The sequence below is a fragment of the Paramisgurnus dabryanus genome, chromosome 23 (genome assembly GCF_030506205.2).
Source record: "Paramisgurnus dabryanus chromosome 23, PD_genome_1.1, whole genome shotgun sequence".
NCBI classification, from domain to species: domain Eukaryota; kingdom Metazoa; phylum Chordata; class Actinopteri; order Cypriniformes; family Cobitidae; genus Paramisgurnus; species Paramisgurnus dabryanus.
The window spans coordinates 2,065,928-2,092,759 of NC_133359.1; the positions used below are offsets into that span (position 1 = coordinate 2,065,928).

The following is a 26,832-nucleotide window of genomic DNA, read 5'->3' on the forward strand; positions in this document are numbered from 1 at the left end:
TTTATTTATATTATTTATTTAAAAGTCCAAACACTTCAGAAAGAAAAGCCTTTGGCAGAAGATAAAGATTTAAAAGCATAAAATGTTGTACTGTGACCTTGTGGCACCAAAGACTTGACCTAAATATCAACATGAGAGAAAATGTGTTGTGTGGCGCCCTCCAATGGTGAACAGAAAGAATAACATTGTGCAAATAAAAAAGGACTGAAATAAAGTACTGAATTAAATAGGATACAGCATAAAAAATACGCATTAAAAATAAATACTTTATTTCCTATTAAAACGATCCAAATGAGCAGAACTGCGATTGGAGAAAAATGAGACCTAGCGGTCAGAGCACGAGGTTTGATTGTTCGAGGATTTGGCGCCCCTTAATGAGGGAAAGCATAACATTGTACATTATTTCTAACCATAAAACATAGGAACTGGGAAATATTTTATTAATGATTTCTAATGAAATTGTATTGGGTCATGATTTGGACTGTATTTTGATTCGTGCTTAATTACGTATGTTTTTTATAAGTTCCACATCCGGCCACGCGGTGGCAGTAGTTTGATCAACACCGCTTTCCAAAATGGCGGCGCCCATTGCACGGTCATGCCGCACTGCGTGTCGATTCAAATCACAATATTTATTCAGAAAAGCATTTTTGTCTTGTTTAAAACCTTCAGTTCACACTTCTGCGTCCAGACGAACCGGGCTCCTGTTGTCTTTGTATAACAGGGGGATCCTAAAGGAGTCGTTTCCCGAGAAAGCAGCTCAGGTCGAATTACCGGAGCTCCTCCGATCCGGACCACAGACAGTCTATTGCGGCTTCGACCCGACGGCGGACAGCTTGCACGCCGGCAACCTGCTCGCCATCATCGGCCTGCTGCATTTCAGGGATGCGGGCCATGACGTCATCGCGCTGCTCGGCGGAGCCACGGCGCGAATCGGGGATCCGAGTGGAAAGACGGCCGAGAGGGAGCGACTCTGCCCCGATACGGTGGAGCGCAACGCCCGCGGGATTCTGGAGAACCTCCAGCGGATTTTCACCCACCACGAGCTCTATTTCAGCTCGGACCCGAGTAAAGTGGGTCGGGTGACGGTGCTGAATAACTCCACCTGGTATAAGGACCGACAGGTGGTGGACTTTTTGTCAGAGGTGGGCAGTTACTTCCGGATGGGTACGATGCTGAGCAGACACAGCGTGCAGTCGCGGCTGCGCAGCGCAGAAGGGATGAGCTACACAGAGTTCTCCTATCAGCTGTTCCAGGCCTTCGACTTCTACCATCTGCACCAGCTGCACGGCTGCAGAATCCAGTTGGGCGGAACCGATCAGCTGGGAAACATCATGAGTGGCCACGAGTTTATTCACAAGTATGACGTCATACACATTTACTGCGGCTGCAGGCAGCCTTCGGAGGTCGCATATGTAGGCTGCATACGTCATCAAGACTGTTTTGTTTCAGAATATTAACAATTATAAAGTTGACTATTATTCTTAGTTAATCGTAATATGCTTATGACTTGCGAATGTAATGCTAGTTAACTTAAATAAACCAGGCTTGATGACGTATGCAGCCTGCATATGCGACCTTTGGAGGCTGCAGCCTTCGGATGGAAACCCTGCTGAATAAAACACAAAACAATATATATATATATATATATATATATATATATATATATATATATATATATATATATATATATATATATAAACAAAATATAATTGTTTTAATGGTTATAATGGGAATATTTTTGTTTTTAATATCAACTATAATGGTCTCTGTGGGTGTCTACTGGTAGTGTGTTAGTTTCTTATTGGGATAAGGCCCAAAAAGAACAACATAAAGGAATTTTGTGATGGTTTTAATTAATGCTGCCTCACGTTTAGTCACGACTAATCGTTTGCAGAATAAAAGTTTTTGTTTATATAATAAATGTGGGTGTACTGTGTATAATAATTATGTATATATAAATACACACACATACATGTAGAATTTTATGAAAAAATATATTTATATAATAAATATTTATATTTATATATAATATAAATTATATATAAATATAAACATGTATATACACATGCAAATGTTTCGTGTGTGTGTGTGTGTGTGTGTGTGTGTGTGTGTGTGTGTGTGTGTGTGTGTGTGTGTGTGTGTGTGTGTGTGTGTGTGTGTGTGTGTGTGTGTGTGTGTGTGTGTGTGTGTGTGTGTGTGTGTGTGTGTGTGTATTATTTATGTAATTATTATACACCGTACACCCACATTTATTATATAAACAAAAACTTTTATTCTGCAAACGATTAGTCGTGACTAATCGTGAGGCAGCACTAGTTTTAATGGTAAATAGCTGATGTCCCATAATGTTATTTGTAAAGAAAACAAGTAGGGGGTGCATGTTTACTTAGTAAAAATGATAAAACATTATGATGGCCAATATTAAATTTTACACTACTGTACTTCTGTGTACAGTGATATAACCATTTTCATGGGACAGGTGCAATGCCAATACTAAGGTTTAGTAGACATGGTATTACCATTTATATCAAATATATCATAGTATGCATATGTTTATGATTCAGGACTGTGGTTATGGTCAGTGCATCACTGTATCACGGTATAAAACATAAATAATGTCTTAAATTTTAATGTTAAAATGTCCAAGATGTCTGCAGGTGTTGTTGTGTGTACATGTCAAAACAGTTTTGGTAAATAAAATGCATATTTTTATATATTTTAAAGGCATGATTTTTCTTCTTGCTGGCATTCATGTGTGGATTTACTCTGATGTTTGTATCTTCTCATATAGAAAGACAGGGGAGGACGTCTACGGTCTAACTATTCCACTTGTGACCAGTTCAATGGGAGATAAACTGGGGAAGACTGCTGGTAACGCTGTCTGGTTGAGCAGAGATAAAACTTCCCCCTTTGAGTTTTATCAATACTTCCTCCGTCTGCCTGATAACAGCGTAGAGGGGTAAGACATTACATACTGAACAACACCACTGTGTTAATGCACTACAACAGTTTATCAAGAAATTACATTTGTGTCACTCCAAACCAAATGACTTTATGAAACATGAAAAATAGCAAAATTAAAAACAACGTTTTTATTCATTAACAAGCTTTTGCAGTTTTGCATGGTGCTGTATATTTAATACACGTGAAAGCAAAGTGCAAGATATTCATTCTGTTCATAAAAGTGGACATTGGCAGTCTCTTAGTATTCTAATGTACTGTGCTTTGTAGATTTACAGTAGCACCTATTGTTTAATACAAACACATTTCCATCTGCAGGTATCTTAAATTGTTCACTTTTCTTCCACTGGCTGAAGTTGAGAAGGTGATGGAACAGCAGAGGGAAGACCCGGGCCGGCGGATCGCTCACAAACGTCTGGCCGCTGAGGTCACCAAACTGGTGCACGGGAAAGAGGGATTGGAAAGCGCCAAGAGGCAAGTGCTTCAATTCTGATAAAGTCAGATAAATATACATATGAATGATTTAATAATACACGTGATGGCACAAAATTAACTTTTGTCATCACTAAGACCTTGTTCACACTGTCAGTCTAAATCAGATTTTGGTGCATATCAGATTGGACAGACTCACTGTCCATACTGTGCATCACAGCTGTTCAGATCCGATCTGTGCGTTCTGTAGCATTCTGCCGTTTTTCGGATTATCTGCACTGTTTCTATGGCAATGACGTTGCGCTGGCACGACAATCTGCCTCGACATCTGACATGTTTGTTTTATGTGACACAATGCGATCATGTCGGTCAGACTGAAATTAATTTCCGGAAATGCAATTTGAAAAGGATTTCAAACCACCTCTGGATGAAGCCTGAAACGGTTGAAAAATTATTTTTTTGGCCGTTCACACGTTCTAAATGTGATTGGATTCCAATTCTGATTTTTTTCATATTTAACTCATTCCTCGCCATTCATGAGCAATCTCGTCAATTAAGAGAAAATTCTGCTATTATCCACTAGATGGTGCTCTTACCCAATTTGTAAAAAACTGAAACATCAGCTAATTCTTCAATTCTATAAACTCAGTGTTTTGATCATCATTCTGAATCTGAAATCTAACAAAAGTTCTTTACAAAAAATGCAAATCTTTGAGCTTTTTGCTCAAATTTTTTTGAAGAAACTTACCCATATTTGAGAGGTGATAAAAAGAAAACTTTTTTCCAGTTTGTTTGTTTGAAAGCAGAGGGTCTGTTCTTTTATTTTAAATATATTGTATGTTTATATTTTTATAGAAGAAAATTGGTAAAAATCACAAAAATTGGTGGCGGGCAACTTTTTATAAAAGGCTGGCAGGGAAAGAGTTAAGTGCTATAATTGGGTCCCCAGTGGTTCTATCAATGTAGAAAATGTTTAAAAGATCAACCCAGGAACTTAGTTTTGGTAAACCATTCTCTGCAAGCACGTGAAAAAATAGGTAATTGAAATTTGGCTCCCCTTGGGATACTTCCCCTTAATTTGCATCCAACCACGACACTGCCATTTAGTGCAGAGATCAGCTCATTTGCTTTTTAAAGGACACACACAAAAACGCCACATTTTTGCTCACACCTACAAAGTGTCAATTTTAACATCTTATAATAAATTATCTGTATGATATTTTGAGCTAAAACTTCACATACGTACTCTGGGGAAGCCAAAGATATATTTGACATCTTGTAAAATGTCCCCTTTGAAATGTACGTACTGCCTCTGCCTTCTGGAAAAAAAAAACGTTTCATGTCACCTCCTGACATGTGGACTGTTGGATAATGATAACCCAGCCTGATCTCACAGGAATTCCTATGTATTTTACGAATTTGCTACTAAGTATGAATTTGTATGATGAGAATCGATTACAATTAATCGTTCAAAATTGCAAATCATACAAAAACGTATAAATATGGTTGTACAAATTAACCGCCTGGTAAAACATGTACAATTGTTTTGGATACCAATAGCTAAATAATAATGCATTGTTTTAGCAAATTCAGACAGTTTTCCTGTTCTAATAAAATTTTTAATAAAACGGCTTTAAAGTACCACCCTAAATTTTTGTTGTTTCACTCAGAAATATATCACTAGAAGTAAAATAGATCTGCTTTCATGTTGTCTTAAAGGGGTCATATTATAAGATATTTTTTTATTTGTAAAACAAATATTTGGTGTCCCCAGAGTATGTATGTGATTTTTCGCTCAAAATACCCCACATATAATTTATAATAACATGTTAAAATGACCACTTTGTAGGTGCCAGCAAAAATGTGCCGTTTCTCTGTGTCCTTTAAAATGCAAATGAGCTGATAATGCAAACACTGATCACCATAATGGTGGTTTGTTGAAATTGAAACTCAATTGTGCTGTCAATTATTTTCTCTCTGCAGTAAATGGCAGTGCTGTGGTTGAATAGTGCAGATTAAGGGGCGGTATTATTATAATAAGACTCGCTACCTACTTCACAAAACAGACGAAATCTGAATGAGCTATTTTTTCACATGCTTGGACAAAATGGTTTACCAAAACTAAGTTACTGGGTTGATCTTTATCACATTTTCTAGGTTGGTAGAAGCACTGGGGACAAAATTATAGCACGTAAACATGGAAAAAGAATGATTTTCATGATATGACCGCTTTAATGGTATTAATGTATTTATTATTTCTTATATGTGTGTACACAGGTGCACCAATGCTTTATATCACAGTAATATTCAAGCTTTGGAACAGATGAGTGACATGGAATTGCAGGAACTTTTCCGAGAAGCTCCATTTCATGAAGTTTTCCTTGATCCGGGATCGTCTGTATTGGATGCCTGCAGAAGGGCACAAGCCATTCCTGAAGGTCCACGTGGGTAAGATACGGCCGTCTGCCATCACAACCGAGGGCTTGGGAGTCCATCATATTATGTTTATTCTCATTGTACGCTTTTGTCTAGATATCAGATGATAAAGGACGGTGGAGTTTGGATCAACCACCAGAGGGCAACAAACCCCGAGCAAGTTCTGGTTCCCGGTCAGCACATCCTTGCAAATGGACTCAGCCTGATAAGAGTGGGCAAGAGAAACTTTTACATCCTCAAGTGGCTTAGTATGTGATCGACCCGACAACAAATGTGTGGACGGACAACACCTGATGCCTTCAATAGACAGATCAATGTGTCGCATTACAACAGGATTTATACCATCAGATAAAAATGCACATTTAAAAAGGAAATATTCATACACATACTATATGTATTGTGTATAACATAAAAAATATCCTGTAATACTGAAGTTCACCATCAGTGGTCAGCAGAGCTCTGTTTTTAGTCAACCTGTGCTCATGCTATTCAATCAAAGACTTTAAAATTATATGTTGAATTAATTTAGTCTTTGAGGAATAAATCAAAGACGTGAGAACCTTTGACTTGTGTGCATGTTCTGGGTGTATTTGGACAAATTATAGGTTTTGATGTAGGGAGTGTGAATATTTTCTCACACTGAACAACTTTGTTCTGTCCAACTCTTCAATTAAAGAAATTACATGAAATGTTTTTCAAGTTTCAAAATAAGACATGAATAGCATGCCGTACTATATTTGAACTAGTTTTTAATACTATTTTAATTTGACACAGAATTCTCAACGTAATAAAGTTTTATGGTAGAAAAGTATTGAATGCTAGAAATAAACTATGACAGGGTTCCCACAGGTCCTTGAAATCTTTGAAAGTTTGTGAATCTGGGGGAAAAAATTCAAGGCCCTGGGAGGTTTTTGAAAATATACATACATAGATACAGGTCATTGAAAGTGCTTGAATCTATTTTATACAAGAAGTTTTCTAGAAAAAAAAATTCATATTATTTCCTGTGTAGTGTAGGTTAATATCATAAAAATTCTAGACTTTTTAAGCACACGTGCTAAATTGTTCACTTTAAATGCTTATATCTTCTATATGAGAATGTTTATTCATACCAAAATGCTTTTTCGCGTATTTGTGTTTGACACCTGAAAACGTCTCTGGTAAATTTTGTTGTTCTGATGAACACGAAAGCAAGATATTTTGAGGAATGTTAATAACCAAACCAAGCATGAGCCCTATTCACTTCCATAGTAGGAAAAAATAATACTTTGGAAGTGAATGGGGCTCATGAATGGTTTGGTTACAAACATTCCTCAAAATATTTTCAGTCATGTTCACCAGAACAACGACATTTATACAGGTTTGTAACAACATGAGCGTGAGATAATTTTGGGTGAACTATAAATGCGATGCGGTCAAAAAATTGGGTGCACCTAACTTTGTGCTGGTGCACCTAAGGAAAAAATGATAGGCGCACCAGTGCAACCAGTGCAAAAAGTTAGTGTAGAGCCCTGCTCTTGTTCCCTGAGAAGGGACCAGGATGCTGCGTCTCCCTTGCCATACTTCCTGTGTCCCTGTAACGCCGTCTTTGGCGATATTTCAGATAGCAATCTGAAACACAACAAAGTGTGCATTATGTTAAAAACTCGACAGGCCCTGTCATCAATATATTTGGTCAGATTCAACTGTAAAAATTTGCTGTAGTTATTCAACATTTAGCATTGACAAGTCTTTGTCTTTACAGGATAAAATAAAAGCCTCATGCAAAGCATTCTAGGAACCAGAAATCCTCATCAACCTTTAATCAGATTTTGGTTCCCAGAATGCTTTGCATGAAGCTGCTATTTTAGTTCTGTGAGGTGTTTAATGGTCATTTAACTTTGACCAAACTGTTGCCAGGAAATAACCTACAATTAAATTGTAAGTTACTGGCAAACAGCTGCTAGTATTACTGTAATATCAAAAAAATTTTAACAGTACATGAGAATAGTCGTGTACTCTTGTATGAAGTGATTCAGACACGTATGTGTATTTAGACACTTCTCAGAGGTCTGATCGGAGCAGGGCTGTTCCAGGAACTGTTTTGGCAATTTCTATTTCTCACTTCTAGGAACATCACTCACAATGTCTTGTACTTCCACATTTTATCTTTTAAATGTAAATATCAGCATCAGCCTGTGACCATCATCATCAACTAATCTAACAAACTATTTATCATATAATATATATTTATGGGGCGGTTTCCCTGACAGGGTTTAGATTAAGCCAAGACTAGGTCCTTAAGTTATATTATGACATTTAAGTAGTTTTTACAAACATACCTTACAAAAAACAATACTAGTGCGACTCTTAAGACAAATCAATGGCACTGATATATGTTGCTGCAAGATATTTTTTAATTCAAGCAGCACAAACATGCATTTTAGTCTGGTATTAGGATAAACCCTGTACGGGAAACTGCCCAATAATGTGTTGTTAAGTCTAAGATTAATAATAATGCTGTTATTTTGTTATTAATGTTGGGTTTAGTTTGTCAAAAGGTCGTCTTCACTGGATTTTAAATAACCTTTACCTCAGTTTTTGTAAGATTTTATTGTCAATATTTAAGACCCTCAATATTTAAGGCTACCAAAGTGAATGGACTTTCTACAGTAAAGATAATCATGTTAAGTATCCAAAGTGAAACTTATTTCAGGAACTAAAATTCTGCTTTACCATCCCTTTAAAATTTGTTTTTTGACATTACAAAGCAAAAAAAACTATGAATTTTAGTTTCAGTTTCACAATGAATTTTAATTGACATCTACATATGACACCATTGTTCACTTTTTTTTTTAACGCTGATTTTCACTTTTATTCTACATCGTGAATCATTCGATGCGTTTTATGATTTTTTTGTAATTGAATCATTCATCCGGTTCCTTGAAAGAATCAAAGCGAATAGACGCGCATCGCAAAGCATTTGTGAATCACTCATCAAACGAATTTTATTGAGATTCATAAACAAAACACACTTTTACCTCAAGTCGAAAGATAATTTATCTGAAAAGCTTATTTAAAGAGACATCAATATGGAACTATGTAATGTAGTCAAAAGCAAAATCATATCAGTAACATATTTTTATCTGTAGAAAACGTAAAATACCACGCAGGGACTTTCGACTGCGGTGCTGTGAGAAACGAATCGGTGAATCATATTCTGTGAAACTTAATTAACCTTTCGAGTTGTTTATTGAAACGGTTCACTCAAATGACTCGGACTCTGAGGGTGTTTGTTGATTTTTGTTCTTTCGGTGTGTGCGTGCGTGTGTGAGGGGAGGGGGGGGGGGGTTAAAGAAGGCGGATCTCTGATACACCAATCCACAGCGTTCCCCTTCGTGTTTAAAGAGCCCTTTGTGTCAATCACGCGTTTTTTTTCATTCCCTGTCCCCCTTCATCGCCATATTGGGCGCCGTAAAGCCTCGCCTTGTTATTTTCTCTTCCCCTTTTTTTTACTACGACGCACAGTTGACAGGAGTGGCCATCGCGAACGCTGCTTTTGTTTTGATGCTCGTCGCTCGCCCGTGTTTTTCTGCTTCATGCGGCGCGAGTCTTGCGTTTGCGCTCGTCGTGTTTGGGTCGCATTGAGTGAACAGCATTCGGGATTTGTTTGTCGACGTGAACGCCCGAAAGATGTCCAACGTTCGCCTGTCTAACGGCAGCCCGTCGCTGGAGCGCATGCAGGCTCGGTTGTCCGATCAGCCCAAACCGTCTGCGTGTCGGAATCTGTTCGGTCCGGTGGATCGTGAAGAATTAAAGAAGGATTTCCAGCGCCACATGAAGGCGATGGAGGACGCGTCGGCGGACGCGTGGAACTTCGACTTTTCCGCGCACACGCCGCGACCCGGTGGGAGATTTCAGTGGGAAGCGCTGGATATTTGCACGGTGCCCGGTTTCTACAGCAGGTCGGAGCGGAGGAAAGGCTCGGGTGTTGACGTTTGCTCGACTGGGAATAATAATAACGAGAATGATGTGGATGTAAATGGGAATCACGACTGTCGGGTAACGGAGGAGACGCCCGAAACACCCGGAGATCAGAGGAAAAGAGCGTCCTGCTTCGGTGTGTGTTTATCTGTCTTTTGCGTTTAAGTACCGCTGCATCTTTGCGTTTGTGAAGCCCATGGTGCGATGGACGTCATAAAATACATAACAAACATACTGTGATATACTTTAGTGTTTACTATAGTAAGCTGTAGTAAAATTCCTATAGGGCTTTTGAACCTCACCATAATAAATCCCAAAGTAGTCTATACTACAGGGGTTATACTTTTTTTCAATTCACTAATTATAACCTACTACAGAATACTACGGTATAGCCTACATTAACAAAGTGTAGTAATTTTTATAATATAGCCTACTACAGTAGGAAATACTAAAGTATACTACTATACTTTTTCTTGACAATGTTGGCATACTTGGAAAAATTTAGCGTACTTTTTTTCTTGAAAATGTTGGCAAAACGCGCACATATCAAATATGGATACACACGAATTACGCAGTGAATTACGCACAATTTGGGCATTAACAAATGACACCACTGAATGTCACACAATGTTATTGATTTTGGTGTGAAACACATTTCTAATAAATTATACTGAAGATTGGTACTAAATTGCAATATTTCGTTTTTTAAATCGTGATAATAAATGTGTTTTGTTTTTCAGACTCGTCCTGTCAAAGCAAGCGGCCGCACATCTGTGTGGATGAAGTGACCCGGACGCCCAGAAAACCCAAAAAACCAAGGAAACCTCCCAGCCCGACACCCACATAAACACAAGGTAAACATAAAGTATTCGTTTTAAATCTACAACTTAACATATTTGAGTTATAATGTGGTGCAAATTTGATGTTTTGAGTTTGTGTTTAAGTTCAATCTCAGTCTTTACGTCTGAATGTATCTGAAAAGTTGTTAACAATGAAAGACTTGTAATACACTGCAAAAGTCTGAGTCTATAAATTTAGTGAAGAAAGAAGTGTTTGTGCCCTTGAAAGGGTTAAAGGGATAGTTCACCCCAAAATAAAAATCTTGTCATCATTTACTCATGTTGATACAAACCTGTATAAATATCTTTGTTCTGAAGAACACGAAGGAAGATATTTTGAGAAATGCTTGTAACCAAAAATTCACAAGCCCCATTCACTTCCATAGTATTAATTTTCCTACTATAGAAATGAATGGTGCTCATGATCAGTTTGCTTATAAACATTTCTTAAAATATCCTCTTTTGTGTTCATCATAAAGAAATTTATACAGGTTGGTAACAACACAAGATATTTGTGTGAACTATCCCTTTAATACGCTTACTACAACAGCTCAAGTTTCCTTTCGAGTAAAAACGTCTTACACGTCAGCAATCCTCCAATATTTACATTTGACAGACTCTGTTCACACACCAGACATCATTTCATATCTATACAAACACATTTAAAGATCTGGCATGGTAAAGCAACTAAGCATAAGCATCATATGTTTAAGCTGATAAGGAGGTCATGTTAAGGTTTCATGTTCATGTAAAAGTCTAATGTAACCAAATGTTATTGTAGCGTCATTTATATGAAAAACTTGAATTTTTTACTAAGCAAATAGCAGTGGAATGTGTCATGAGTGTTTTTGGCTCATTTTCCAGATTTTGTGAAATTTTACTAGTCTGGTTTGTTGTGTAGTTATGTTAGAATTACATTGAGTAACACATTAATGACACAATGTATCAAATAACTAAACAGAAATGGGTTAAATAACAAAGTTAACATTTAAATAACTAAAAAATAAATAGGAATGCGAAATATTGTAGATATTCACATGTAGCTTTGTCATGTACGTCTGCAACTACTTGTACTGCGGGCACACATGCATATAAATGTAAAAAAATATGTTTTAAGTATCTGTGAATGCTATTGGAAAACAATAATGTTATTATGATGTGTGAATATGCACTGGCAAAAAGTCTAAGTGATTCTTTTGTATCTCTCCAGACAAGGGCTGAAGATGTTTTCATCGTCTGTTGAAGACCTCAGTGCTTCGCGAACGAGTTTGTCTGAGAATCAGAGAAGCGATTGAAGAGGAAAAAGAGCAGAAACGTATGGACTCTGGTGTGTTTTAAGCACTGAAACACTACACTTCTGGCACTCAAAAGCCGCTGCGTCTGAAGCAGTTTATGTAGCAGTGTGCAATTAGGTTGAAAGATCCTTTTTTGCCCATTTTCTTTTCTTACTACCTGTGTACATAATTATATATTTGTTTCTTATGTAGCACATAATTTAGTATTATGTTGGAAGTTTTTCTTTTCTTTTTGAGTTTGGTTTGACTTGAAGAGCCAAAATGCTGTTTATATTATTTCTCCAGTTTTCACATCTAAACGTTTTTCAGGTACATCCGCCTATCGGCGCAGGTTCAATCTGAACATGTCATCTTGTATTTGGTTTTATTTTCCAGTTCACGTAAGGTCATTGATGAAAGAGATGATGTAAACGTTCTGAGGTCAAACCCTGTAGCATCAAACCAGTATTAATGTCAGGCACTTCTGCAGGGCTTTGCCCTTTCTTAAATTATTTCTCTTGATCATCTGTAATTTGAGTGAGATTTTCTACTGATATTGTTTGGGTTTTTTCGTTACTCTTTGTTTTGACTCGATCACGCTTGATTTTGTTTTGTGTGTGTGTGCGTGTGTCCTTTCAGAAGTGCGTGCATCTGAAACACTCGACGAATCGATGCTGTGGTGAAAACTGTATTTATAGAGAAAGTAAATATTAATATTTGAACAATGTACACTGCCTGTGTATTTGTGCAAACTTTGAAAATGTACCTGTGTACATAACTGTAAAAACACTGAGAAAATTAAAACTAACTTATTTATGTCGAGCTTTTTCTTTGGAAATTAAAATACGGGGTTTGGAGTCATATTTTTTGTAAATGCTTATTTTTTTTGGTAGTTTCTTTCTTTTGTAATATTATTTTTTAACAAATTGTAAAAGGTTGCAAACTGAGCCTGATTAAAATATTTGATAAGTGCTTTTTTGTGATGTGTGGTTATACGATGATGTGCTGCAATCAATTAAAAGATAATTAAATTATTATTTCAAAACACATCTGTTTTATTTGCAGTTGCACACCATATAGAAATATTTGGTTTAGAGCTGTTAAAACTATCAAATATAATCTGAAATCATTATAGCCCAGTCTTTGAAATGTAAACACATACAATAAAAACAATATTGGGTTTATTATAAATTTGTTTGGACAAATATAATCATTTTCTAGGTTAATTTAACCCTAAAGATTCCTGATGCTAGGTTAAAAGTAACCCAGCATTTAATACTATAGTATTGCAAAATGTAAAATAACAATTGTTGTTAAGCTCACCACCAAAGGTCACACTAGTATTAAGTTTAACAGATTGCTAACTTGCTAAACCAGTGATAAATGTTGAGCGTAAAAAACTCAACTCGCATCTTATACCGCATGACCTCATTTAACCAGATTTGGCAGTCGTTCGCTGTCATCAGTATGAATCAGATGTTCATGCCAACATTTAATCACACAAACTGACAGTAGGTGTGGTTCAGAGGCACAGGTGTGCGTCACACCGATAGTTTGTGATCCCAATTGTGCTTTGTTCTTTATTAACAAGCGGACGTCCTTGAATAGCGTCCTTCAACCAGTTGCCACACCCGTCTAATAATTCCAGTTATGTCGCTTAACTATCAGCTCAGTTCGGGTGTTAAAGATGAAATGTCACAAACAACATGATAGCGTGCATTTATCTTAAAATCTTAAATGCACGCTATCAGGAGCCAGTACATCATCCATCTCTCACCTCCCGCTCATCCAGTGTATCGTTCTGGTACCCAAAAATCGAAAAAATAAAGCATCTGAATTGTAGTTTTTATAAGATAACAGGCGTGAGTTGACTTTAATAAAACTCCATAACACTGACAGCTGATCTGTCCTGAAGCAAATATAAAACACACGCAAGATCTCTTTAATACTTCCATCATTGGTTCTCTAAGGCAATTGGATGAAATGATCTTTGAAAGTTATCCTGCTTACAATCTGTTAAAAAATAAATGGCTTATGCCAAATGTTTACATAAAAAAACATTAACGTTATAGGTTTATAAAAAGGTATGAAAGAAATGTGACACTTTGACAGAATGGTTCTTGAGGAACCAAAAATGGTTCTTCGATGACATCACTGTGAAGAACCTTAAAGCACCTTAATCTTCAAATGCACTGTAAAATAAATACAGCATGAAGTTGGTTGAAACAACTTGGCTTGTGAAAAGTTGACATGACTTAAAAAATTAAGTGAATTTTTTTACTTGATTTTATAAGTTAAAGTAACAAATATATATGCTGATTTGCAGTGTGCATTTTTTTTTATAAAAAATGATTCATGTTTTAAACAGTGCTTATGTTAGCCAAGATGTTAAGGGGCCTTTTTTTGTTTTGTAGAAACCTGATTCATAAAATGAACATGTGCACAGAAAACACGGGTATTACACTGTAAAAAATAATTTGCTGCCTTAAAATTTTTTGTTAAATCAACTCAGATTTACAAGTCATGTCAACAGAGATGAGTTGTCACAACTTATAAAATATAGTTGAGAAAAGTCAACATAATTTTATAACTCACCTGTAGTTATAACAACTCATCTCAAGATGAATAACTTGTTGAAATGACTTGTAAATCCGAGTTGATTCAACAAAAATTTTTAAGGCAGCGTAGATGTGAAATCTATTAATCTTGAAATTGTGCACAGCTAAATCGTTTCAAATCTCTGCATCTAAACAATGCCTAAATAATATTATTGACACGTGTCAATGTTTAAATCCTTTACGAGCAGCAAGAATGCTTTATATTTTCAAAAACCTGCAGCAATCTGACAAATAAAAGTGCATACGTCTGCTCAGACCCTGATGTGGGGCTAAGCACTTTTCCACATCAAAGGAAATTTTTATAAATTTGGACTTTGCTGTGGATTTTTGCGTACGCACACTTTCATAAATGAGATCTTAAAGGAGCATTTCACCCGTTGAAATATTAATCTTTATTGAAAGTGCATCATATTTGTAGTCGAAATGTAACATACATTTCGAATTTGGTGCCTATTTGACAGAGAAAAGGGGTGTTTGTAGTCTCACTCCCTCAACAAAGATATAGCACTTCCTTCTTTCAATGATGCAAAATTATGCTTTTTACATCATTGAAAGAAGGAAGTGCAACACTGAAATCTGTATTTCTCCTGTCTCAGCAGCAACTGAGAAAATGATGCATGACCATTCAAAAACATGACTGGGGTTCTAACTATACAAAGCTTAATGCAAATGGGTGAAGTGTCCCTTTAAACATTTCTCCTAAAAGTTTTCCACGTTAATTTCAAAGCTTTAATTTTAACAATAGTGTGATTTGTGTCTATTCTAACATGCATAACATCTTTAGGAGTCAAAGTTGATACTTAAAACAAGACACTTTAAAAAAAATGCCGGGTTGATTTCAACCCAGCATTGGGGACGAGCCCAGCAGCTGGGTTAAAATTAACCTACAAAATGTTTATATTTGGCCCAACAATGGGTTAAAACAATCCAGCAATTTGGGTTGAAAAAACCCAGCGGGCTGGGCTCGTCCCTTTTTGACCCTTTTGAAAATAACTCAGAGTGTATAAAAGAGAAAAATATGAGCAATAACACTTTATCCCACCAATATAAAACACACATTTTTTATTATTCCTGATCATTAAAATGAACAAAGCAATACAGAGTCAGTGTCATGTGAACTGGTACAAAATAAATGAATAAATGTAAGCACTACTCTTGAAAATGACAAGAGAAAGAAGATTAAATAAACAGGAAAACACCTGCATCGGTGCTTTGAGGTCTCTCGGGGCGCAGGTGTGTGACCTCAGTCGCTTTGCTTGTCTTTCTCCATCTGCGATGGGCACATTGTTTGGTTTTGTGTTGTGCACTTTGCTGTCGAGAGGTTAAAGCTGCTGTGTTCTGTTGTGTCTGGGAGTCGTACGCAGACAAAACCTGCCCGTCACCCGGAGAGAATCGGAGAAAAGACTTTAGTCGTGTAGGGTTTGGGCGGAGGCCGGCGGCATCGAGTGGTGACTCTCCAAACCTCGTCCAATGGGCCGCGGGGGAAGTCAATACTTTCAAGCCCTCAGGCCTGTTCAATGTGCTTTAATGGGCAGAACGTAAATTTCCTCCTCATTGTTCTCTGGAAAGGACTTTGACCGCAGGGAACCCATTGAGTCACGGGGGAAACTGGAGGAACACAGCCAATAAAAGTCAAAACACAAGTCTGTGCTTCTCCATTCCTTTTCATCAATCATAATGAGTCGAAAACCACAGCATTACGGTGTGAAATTAAACACACAAACAAACAGAAATGGGTAAACAATGTCTGCTTGTTTTACACACATACACAGTACAGCATCTGCAATAAAACATATCAAACTAAATAGACATCAGAATTTTCTATCTAGATAGTTCAAATTCACAAATAAACAACATTGACGGCTCATTTTAATTACACATTCAGATGTTTAAGTGCAAATCAACTAACAATGCAACTATTCAATTCAATAAAACAACAATGAGCTCTTTCATATTTCATGAAATAATAACAAATAAAACTTTTCTGTCTTAGCAAACAATGTCTGTCTTTGCTATGTTAAAGCAAATATTGGCCATGTTTCATACAGATGTCAAAACGCACTACACTGATAACTATGAAAAATGTGCTCAAGCCTGTTTGAAGTCTTTATATGCAAATCAAAGAACAAACAAGGCAAAGAAATATTCTCAGTTTGATGTCCAAAAAAAATCATGCACCGCTGACAAAATGAGATGAAGACGTTAACATGCAAAACAAAAAAGGTCATGAGTTTATCAATAGGCTATTAATAAAAAATGCACTATAAGACACTTTGGATAAAAGCATGTCGCTCGAAAACATAAAAGGCTAAGGCTTTAGCATGTTTGAGAAAATGAGCATGCAGGTTTGTGGACACAAATGAAAGGAAATAGTCAGGTACTTTATCTGATTTCCTCTGAAAACCCTCCACATTTTACTAAGAGCAGGAAACAACAAACCTTCAGTCTCACTTCAGTTCTCTCTAAAGCCTTTTGTTTTCTCCACTTTGACAATGAATCAAATGATTTCTCATAGTTCTTCAACATGGTGAATGATCGAGATGATCCACAAAAATCCGATGTTGCTGATATCTAAACAGATTCGTAAAAGAAGAAAGTGTTTTTTGAAGGTTATCTGGAATCAGAATGTGATCTGAATTACATTTAGATGACAACTGGGTTGATTTTTCACTCTTATTATATTAAGAGAAAGTGTTCAGGATATACTTGAGAAACAAGTATTTATTTTCTTTAAAGCAGGAAGATGTGATCAGTTTGTGTGTGAGACTAAGAAAGAAAGACACAAACCTATAAAGAAGATTTCCTGACAAAAAAACTCACATTCATGCATTAATGCAATACTAACCGCAGGCTCATGTACCCTTTCCTGTAAACAAGGGCTTCTGCAGTTCATTGAAATCTTTGAGTTTCCCTATTGGTTTCCTTTCACGACCGCAATGTACGTCATTCGATGAAATTCTCAATAAATGACAAACGTGCGACCTCAGACAGACAAAACTGACAAACGAAACAGACAAACAGCTGAAATAAAAAGGATTGGGGCCAAGTGATAGAGTAACATACTGAGATAATGACTGTGACATCCAATGATCAAACTTCAGGAGAAATGATATAATCTACAAAATAAACAAATTATAAATAATACAAAGAGTGCAGTTAATCCGTTAAGATGCCTTCTTGCCACAATCCCATGATGCAATGCACAAGCATGTTAGGCCTTATCCCAAATTGCACCCCAAACACTCACGGTCTCTCTACAAGTTCGTACTTTTATGACGTAATGTCGCTTTGACTGTCGGGAAAGCTCAGGAAAAGTTTGCATCAAGCATACAAGACACCCTATGGTTTCACATAAGTTGAGACACTTTTTCAGTACTTCAACAGATTAAAACTCAATGTCTATGGTTGGAGATGTGTCCGGTCAGCAGTATTTATCAGCCGTGGTTTCTGAATGGCCTTCATTATCCACGCACCGTTAATCTGCTCAGCTATGCGTGAGGTTTGACCTGCTCCAAAACTTCATTACGGTAACATGACGTTTTAATGAACATTCCTTAAAATATTAATAAGGCCCAACAGATGACTGACAGTTCGGAGGCGATATCTGCACATTCACTGATGGGGATTGTTCATGTTTTCATAAAGATGCATTAGTTACTCTAATACAAGTACATTACATGACATAACATTTTTCATCTGAATGATTTGTTACTTTTTGTCATTTTTGCAGAAGATCTGTGCCACACATGGTGTGCAGTTTATTACCCAAATTTAACTTAATGGACATTGTTTACATTTTTCTGTTATAATAAAACAGGAAGTTTTGGTGGGACACATCCTCGAAAACGAGATCTCAAGGGGTTTATTCAAGAAATAAATGTATTCACATGAACAGGCTCCGCCTCTTTTAAAATAGCCAATAGTATTAAGCCTACGTCACAGTCGTGAGCCATAATTTGCTGCTTGCTTCTGATGGTCAAAAAATCATTAAACTGGACCAAAATGATACCCCTAATAATAAAGGTGCTAAAGATGGTTCTTTACAGCGATGCCATAGAAGAACCAATTTTCAGGGTTCCCACAGCTTAGTTAACTTCAAATTCAAGGACCTTTAAGGACTTTCCAGGTTCAATACCCTCAAATTCAAGGACTAAATGCGGGGACACATTTTAAGTGAGAGCAAGGTTACATCGTGTTACCTTTAAAGATACATTGTTACAGTTCCCTTTTGAGTGAACTTGCATTGCATCACTGTGGTGACACTTTAGGGATGCCTCCAAAGGGGTAAGTGTGTCTGAATATCAAATTCAACCAATGGTGAGGCTTAACGACAAAGACAGGGTGATGCTGGAGTCAGGAAGTATATCGCTATCTGAAATATTGCCAAAGACGGCGTTACAGGGACCCAGGAAGTATGGCAAGGGAGACGCAGCGTCTCGTTCCCTTCTCAGAGAACAACCGTTACATACGTAACCCGAGACGTTTTCATTTGTCAAACACAACTATGCAAAAAAAGCATTTTGGTATGAATCAAGATTCACATACAGAAGATACAAGCATTTTAAAGCGAACAGTTTAGCACGTGTGTTTAAAAAGTCTAGAATTTTTATGATATTATCCTACAATACACAGGGAATAAGGATTTTTTTTTTTCAGAAAACTTCTTGCATAAAATAGATTCAAGCACTTTCAATGACCTGTATCTATGCATGTATATTTTCAAAAACGTCCCAAGGCCTTGAATTTTTTCCCCAGATTCACAAACTTTCAAGGATTTCAAGGACCCGTGGGAACCCTGAATTTTGGTTCCTTAAAGAACTCTTCAGTCAAAGGTTCTTAGAAGAACCATTTATTTCTTAACTTTTATAATCTAAAGAACCTTCTTCACTACAAAGTACATTTTGTGTAACAGAAAGCTTTTTCAGATGTTAAAGGTTCTTTATGGAACCATTTAGACAAAAATGGTTCTTCTATGGCATCATGAAGCACCTTTAAAGGGCACATATTATGCCAATTTTCACAAGAAGTCTCAGGTGTGCCCAGAATGTTTCTGTAAAGTTTCAGCTCAAAATACCCCACGGATCATTTATTATAGCATGTCCAAAATGCGCTTATTTGGGCGGGAACCAAAAAACCCCGCTGTTGTCATGTCTGTATCTTTAAATGCAAATGAGTTACAGCTCCTCACTCCCTTACCAAGACAGTGAGCGCTTTTGGTTAAAAATAGATCTGATTCCTGTGAATACAGTCTGAGATAATAGTATATTTAGCCACATTAGGGTTACAATGTGCTAACAAACACATTTAGAAAAGCTTTTTGGTAAAAATTAACCAGTCAGTCAATGGCTGTGGGCGGAGCTTTATCGATGTGACATCACATTAACAATAGAATCAAAACAGCATGTCTAATGAGACTGCTTTGGTTGAGGATTAAAAAAAGGAGGGTGGATTTATTTTTTTAGTTGTTGTTGTTGTATTCACACACTGCCAACACACATTTATGTCCAACACCTTGTAAAAGTGGATTTGGCACAATACGTGCCCTTTAAGAGTGAAAGTGGTTTTCTGTAGAACAGTGTGAAGTCTTTTGATTGTCTTATTTTCTCATCAAACTGAATTCATACGGCAAACTGTGCATATAGGCAGAATAATGTGAGAACTGGTTTATTTGGTTCTGGTATTTTTGTTTTTAAAGAATGCAATAAGAACCAGTTTTGATTCATAACTCCAGTGTAACCTGTTTTAAAGCACCAACAGGATTTAAAAAGCTTTAACAGAAGTACACTCCTAAAAATTAAATGTGCTTCACGATGCCACAGAAGAACCAATTTTGACTAAATGGTTCTTTGAGGAACCAAAAATGGCTTCACTGTTAAGAGCCATCTTTATTTTTAAGAGTCTATGCAGATTCTGGTTTGTGCACCTTCTGTCTGTCTGATATTTGTGTGCCAGTCGGCCCTGACTTGACGTGGACTCGTGTGCTGGTACGATTGGTAGCAGCTGTCTGGCCTTATTTCTTTTCTCTCTTTCTCCTCTGGATGGCCAAACTAACCTCGCAGCACTGAAGTCGTTCCAGCGCAGAAGCTTGGAATCCTCTGCGTCTGAACCAAACGTCCACAGCAACGTGACCCGGTTCACCACAAGATCTTCTGCGCAGACGGTTACTCAACACCGACATCGTGTGCTTAAATTCTCCGTCCCCGCAGCTGGTCCAGAAAGCTGGCAGGGTGATGCCTTGCAGATGGCACGGAGGAGCAGACAGACAGACGCTGTGCCCACAGCTACTGAACTATTTGTTGGTGCAAAGAAGCAGGAAATGATGTTTTGTTTCATGTATCCTGTGGATTTTCAGCAAATACAGACTCCAAGTTACCCTGAAAAGTTTACAAATCAGAGTTTGTTGCATAAAAACCTTTTAATAATTTTTTTAAAATAACCGCCGAACTCTTTACCTTGTAAACCAGACACCTCCCGTCAACCCTGGATCACACCCAGCTCTCTCCAGACAGCGTCAGACATGTGGGTCTCAGTGAAACACAAAAACAGCCGTCGGTACAACTGTTTGGGACTCGCAGCTATTTCTAGAACACAAGAGGTGCAGCTGCCCACCACCCCCATCCTCACACCTGTTCATACCGATATCTGCTTTCATAGGACACCACTGCTCCTCTACAGGGCCCTGGAGCCACAGGTGGCCCTCCGGTAATGGGCACACAGCTCGGGTTTGTCACTGGGTCCAACAGGTCCCATTACAGAGAAGGCGTCCAGGAAATGATTGTGATCCGCTGATTGTGGTTAAACACTTCGCCTGGATGGGCATTTCTGACCATCAGCTGTGGGCTTAGTGGCATCAGAAAACACAAGTGCTATCAACTTGGTTATTTCATGTTTTTATAACAGGGTATCTAGCTAGCGAACAACAATACCAACCTTAGTAAACATTTTTTCTAGGTAGTAAGTCATGCTCGACTCATCTTTTGATGAAGTTCACTGTATGCTTACAGACCTCTGAAAAATATAAAATGATAGTGTACGTCTAAGTCTTATCATAACTTAAAAAGTGTAGTAATGGGAATCCAACAGTCTTCTGATGTTTTGCTCAGCACAGATGTGAGTTTGCATCCCTAATGTTTTCCAAGAGGTGGGATAGTGGATGATGGAGCGCTCTGACATCAAACAGCCTTTTGAACGCACAGAGGCTCTGTGTCGATGTCTCGACATGAAAGACCGACTGTCTCTCTCTTATTCTCTTGTACACAGCTGGGCATGTAGATGCCAGTCCACTTTTATTTCAAGGTCTCAGTCAATCAACTAAAACAGCACCGGCAGGACGAAAGCAGAAGAACAGGCGGGACAGGCGACAGAGATTGGCACTTATATTGTATCTCTTTAATGCCTTTCTAGTTCAGAGATGCTGGGTTTCTGTTAGCACAAAATCTTCATTCACTTGTGTACATGCACACATTTTAATAAACATAAATGTACAAATAGTTAAATAGGTACACTGTAAAACAAAAATGCTGCATATTTTCAACCCAGTATTGAGCCAGAAAGACAAACCCAGCTTTTTACTTACAGAGTTTTATATTATGATGTCATGAAATCCTAAATAATCACACAGTACAAGTTCTGATTTCTCCAACACTTGGATATAATCTGCACTGATCATTGGCTGTTGTATAACAATCGTCCAATGTCCGATAGTGGGGGGAAATGCTTTCCGATACCGATTATAAACCAATATATTGGTGCATCCCTAATATGATCATTTTCTGGGTTAATAAAAAATGCTTTTCGATACGGATTTTAAACCAATATATACCGGTGCATCCCTAATACGAAAATTTTCTGGGTTAATAAAAAAATGTTTTCTGATACCGATTATAAACCAATATATACCGGTGAATCCCTAATATGAACGTTTTCTGTGTTAATTTTCTTTTTGTTTATTTTCTGGATACAATCGTCCAATGTCCGATAGTGGGGGGAAATGCTTTCTGATACCGATACCGGTATATATATATATATATATATATATATATATATATATATATATATATATATATATATATATATATATATATATATATATATATATATATATATATATATATATATATATATATATATATATATAGGTGCATCCCTAATATGAAAATTTTCTGGGTTAATTAAATTGGTTTATAATAATATTATAATATAATATTGTTTTTTTTAATTAACCCAGAAAATTTTCATATTAGGGATGCAGTGATATATATTGGTTTATAATCGGTATCGGATTTTTTTTATTAACCCATAAAATTTTCATATTAGGGATGCACTGATATATATTGGTTTATAATCGGTATCGGATTTTTTTATTAACCCATAAAATTTTCATATTAGGGATGCACTAATATATATTGGTTTATAATCGGTATCGGATTTTTTTTTTTAATTAACCCAGAAAATTTTCATATTAGGGATGCACCGATATATATTGGTTTATAATCGGTATCAGAAATTTTTTTATTAACCCAGAAAATGTTCATATTAGGGATGCACCGATATATATTGGTTTATAATCGGTAACGAAAAGCATTTTAACCCAGAAAATGTTAATAGGGATGCACCGGTATATATTGGTTTATAATCGGTAACGAAAAGCATTTTAACCCAGAAAATGTTAATATTAGGGATGCACCGATATATATTGGTTTATAATCGGTATCAGAAAAAAAATTATTAACCCAGAAAATGTTCATATTAGGGATGCACCGATATATATTGGTTTATAATCGGTATCAGAAAAAAAAAATTATTAACCCAGAAAATGTTCATATTAGGGATGCACCGATATATATTGGTTTATAATCGGTATCAGACATTTTTTTTTATTAACCCAGAAAATGTTCATATTAGGGATGCACTGATATATATTGGTTTATAATCGGTATCGGATTTTTTTTTTTAATTAACCCAGAAAATTTTCATATTAGGGATGCACCGATATATATTGGTTTATAATCGGTATCAGAAATTTTTTTTTATTAACCCAGAAAATGTTCATATTAGGGATGCACCGATATATATTGGTTTATAATCGGTAACGAAAAGCATTTTAACCCAGAAAATGTTAATAGGGATGCACCGGTATATATTGGTTTATAATCGGTAACGAAAAGCATTTTAACCCAGAAAATGTTAATATTAGGGATGCACCGGTATATATTGGTTTATAATCGGTAACGAAAAGCATTTTAACCCAGAAAATGTTAATATTAGGGATGCACCGGTATATATTGGTTTATAATCGGTATCGAAAAGCATTTTTTTATTAACCCAGAAAATTTTCATATTAGGGATGCACTGATATATATTGGTTTATAATTGGTATCAGAATCTTTTTTTTTATTAACCCAGAAAATGTTCATATTAGGGATGCACCGATATATATCGGTTTATAATCGGTATCGAAAAGCATTTTTTATTAACCCAGAAAATGTTCATATTAGGGATGCACTAATATATATTGGTTTATAATCGGTATCGAAAAGCATTTTTTATTAACCTAGAAAATTTTCATATTAGGGATGCACTGATATATATTGGTTTATAATTGGTATCTGAATTTTTTTTATTAACCCAGAAAATGTTCATATTAGGGATGCACTGATATATATTGGTTTATAATCGGTATCAGAAAAAAAATTATTAACCCAGAAAATGTTCATATTAGGGATGCACCGATATATATTGGTTTATAATCGGTATCAGAAAAAAAAAATTTATTAACCCAGAAAATGTTCATATTAGGGATGCACCGATATATATTGGTTTATAATCGGTATCAGACATTTTTTTTTATTAACCCAGAAAATGTTCATATTAGGGATGCACCGATATATATTGGTTTATAATCGGTATCAGACATTTTTTTTATTAACCCATAAAATTTTCATATTAGGGATGCACTGATATATATTGGTTTATAATCGGTATCGGATTTTTTTATTAACCCATAAAATTTTCATATTAGGGATGCACTGATATATATTGGTTTATAATCGGTATCAGACATTTTTTTTTATTAACCCAGAAAATGTTCATATTAGGGATGCACCGGTATATATTGGTTTATAATCGGTATCGAAAAGCATTTTTTATTAACCCAGAAAATGTTCATATTAGGGATGCACTAATATATATTGGTTTATAATCGGTATCGAAAAGCATTTTTTATTAACCTAGAAAATTTTCATATTAGGGATGCACTGATATATATTGGTTTATAATTGGTATCTGAATTTTTTTTTATTAACCCAGAAAATGTTCATATTAGGGATGCACTGATATATATTGGTTTATAATCGGTATCAGAAAAAAAAATTATTAACCCAGAAAATGTTCATATTAGGGATGCACCGATATATATTGGTTTATAATCGGTATCAGCAAAAAAAAATTATTAACCCAGAAAATGTTCATATTAGGGATGCACCGATATATATTGGTTTATAATCGGTATCAGACATTTTTTTTTATTAACCCAGAAAATGTTCATATTAGGGATGCACCGGTATATATTGGTTTATAATCGGTATCGAAAAGCATTTTTTATTAACCCAGAAAATGTTCATATTAGGGATGCACTGATATATATTGGTTTATAATTGGTATCTGAATTTTTTTTTATTAACCCAGAAAATGTTCATATTAGGGATGCACTGATATATATTGGTTTATAATCGGTATCAGAAAAAAAAATTATTAACCCAGAAAATGTTCATATTAGGGATGCACCGATATATATTGGTTTATAATCGGTATCAGAAAAAAAAAATTTATTAACCCAGAAAATGTTCATATTAGGGATGCACCGATATATATTGGTTTATAATCGGTATCAGACATTTTTTTTTTATTAACCCAGAAAATGTTCATATTAGGGATGCACCGGTATATATTGGTTTATAATCGGTATCGGATTTTTTTTATTAACCCATAAAATTTTCATATTAGGGATGCACTGATATATATTGGTTTATAATCGGTATCGGATTTTTTTATTAACCCATAAAATTTTCATATTAGGGATGCACTGATATATATTGGTTTATAATCGGTATCAGACATTTTTTTTTATTAACCCAGAAAATGTTCATATTAGGGATGCACCGGTATATATTGGTTTATAATCGGTATCGAAAAGCATTTTTTATTAACCCAGAAAATGTTCATATTTGGGAAGCACTAATATATATTGGTTTATAATCGGTATCGAAAAGCATTTTTTATTAACCTAGAAAATTTTCATATTAGGGATGCACTGATATATATTGGTTTATAATTGGTATCTGAATTTTTTTTTATTAACCCAGAAAATGTTCATATTAGGGATGCACTGATATATATTGGTTTATAATCGGTATCAGAAAAAAAAATTATTAACCCAGAAAATGTTCATATTAGGGATGCACCGATATATATTGGTTTATAATCGGTATCATCAAAAAAAAAATTATTAACCCAGAAAATGTTCATATTAGGGATGCACCGATATATATTGGTTTATAATCGGTATCAGACATTTTTTTTATTAACCCAGAAAATGTTCATATTAGGGATGCACCGGTATATATTGGTTTATAATCGGTATCGAAAAGCATTTTTTATTAACCCAGAAAATGTTCATATTAGGGATGCACTGATATATATTGGTTTATAATCGGTATCGGGAATTTTTTTATTAACCCAGAAAATTTTCATATTAGGGATGCACCGATATATATTGGTTTATAATCGGTATCAGACATTTTTTTTATTAACCCAGAAAATGTTCATATTAGGGATGCACCGATATATATTGGTTTATAATCGGTATCGAAAAGCATTTTTTTATTAACCCAGAAAATGTTCATATTAGGGATGCACCGATATATATTGGTTTATAATCGGTATCGAAAAGCATTTTTTTATTAACCCAGAAAATGTTCATATTAGGGATGCACTGATATATATTGGTTTATAATCGGTATCGGGAATTTTTTTTATTAACCCATAAAATGTTCATATTAGGGATGCACCGGTATATATTGGTTTATAATCGGTATCGAAAAGCATTTTTTTATTAACCCAGAAAATGTTCATATTAGGGATGCACCGATATATATTGGTTTATAATCTGTATCGAAAAGCATTTTTTTATTAACCCAGAAAATGTTCATATTAGGGATGCACTGATATATATTGGTTTATAATCGGTATCGGGAATTTTTTTTATTAACCCAGAAAATGTTCATATTAGGGATGCATCGATATATA

General features: G+C 35.7%; 2 protein-coding genes and 1 long non-coding RNA gene across 5 annotated transcripts; 2 read left to right on the forward strand and 1 right to left on the reverse strand.

Moving 5' to 3' along the window:
- The first annotated feature begins 311 nt into the window (after positions 1-311).
- On the forward strand, positions 312-6,525 carry yars2 (tyrosyl-tRNA synthetase 2, mitochondrial). Its single transcript, XM_065277382.2, has 5 exons — positions 312-1,360; positions 2,795-2,962; positions 3,283-3,438; positions 5,674-5,844; positions 5,929-6,525. Exons 1-5 carry the CDS (start codon positions 576-578, stop codon positions 6,086-6,088), a joined length of 1,440 nt encoding a protein of 479 aa, XP_065133454.1. The 5' UTR covers positions 312-575; the 3' UTR covers positions 6,089-6,525.
- LOC135768201 (uncharacterized) lies at positions 3,329-21,048 on the reverse strand. Of its 3 annotated transcripts, none has more exons than XR_010542101.1 (3): positions 20,979-21,048; positions 20,579-20,900; positions 3,329-3,453 (listed from the first exon to the last, which is right to left on the reverse strand). It is a non-coding gene; the product is annotated as an uncharacterized lncRNA (long non-coding RNA). The 3 variants fall into 3 exon arrangements; XR_010542103.1 differs by lacking the exon at positions 3,329-3,453 and adding an exon at positions 7,319-7,443; XR_010542102.1 differs by lacking the exon at positions 3,329-3,453 and adding an exon at positions 16,989-17,097.
- On the forward strand, positions 9,233-12,880 carry cdkn1bb (cyclin dependent kinase inhibitor 1Bb). Its single transcript, XM_065277381.1, has 3 exons — positions 9,233-9,931; positions 10,536-10,649; positions 11,845-12,880. The coding sequence occupies exons 1-2, from the start codon at positions 9,505-9,507 to the stop codon at positions 10,640-10,642; spliced, it is 534 nt and encodes a 177-aa protein (XP_065133453.1). The 5' UTR covers positions 9,233-9,504; the 3' UTR covers positions 10,643-10,649; positions 11,845-12,880.
- Positions 21,049-26,832: the final 5,784 nt, after the last annotated feature.

Coding starts and splice junctions, on each gene's coding strand:
- cdkn1bb (XM_065277381.1), top strand. CDS start 9,505: ATGTCCAACGTTCGCCTGTCTAACGGCAGCCCGTCGCTGGAGCGCATG. Junction 9,932..10,535: donor GAAAAGAGCGTCCTGCTTCG/GTGTGTGTTTAT, acceptor TTTGTTTTTCAG/ACTCGTCCTGTCAAAGCAAG.
- yars2 (XM_065277382.2), top strand. CDS start 576: ATGGCGGCGCCCATTGCACGGTCATGCCGCACTGCGTGTCGATTCAAA. Junction 1,361..2,794: donor GGCCACGAGTTTATTCACAA/GTATGACGTCAT, acceptor CTTCTCATATAG/AAAGACAGGGGAGGACGTCT. Junction 5,845..5,928: donor ATTCCTGAAGGTCCACGTGG/GTAAGATACGGC, acceptor GCTTTTGTCTAG/ATATCAGATGATAAAGGACG.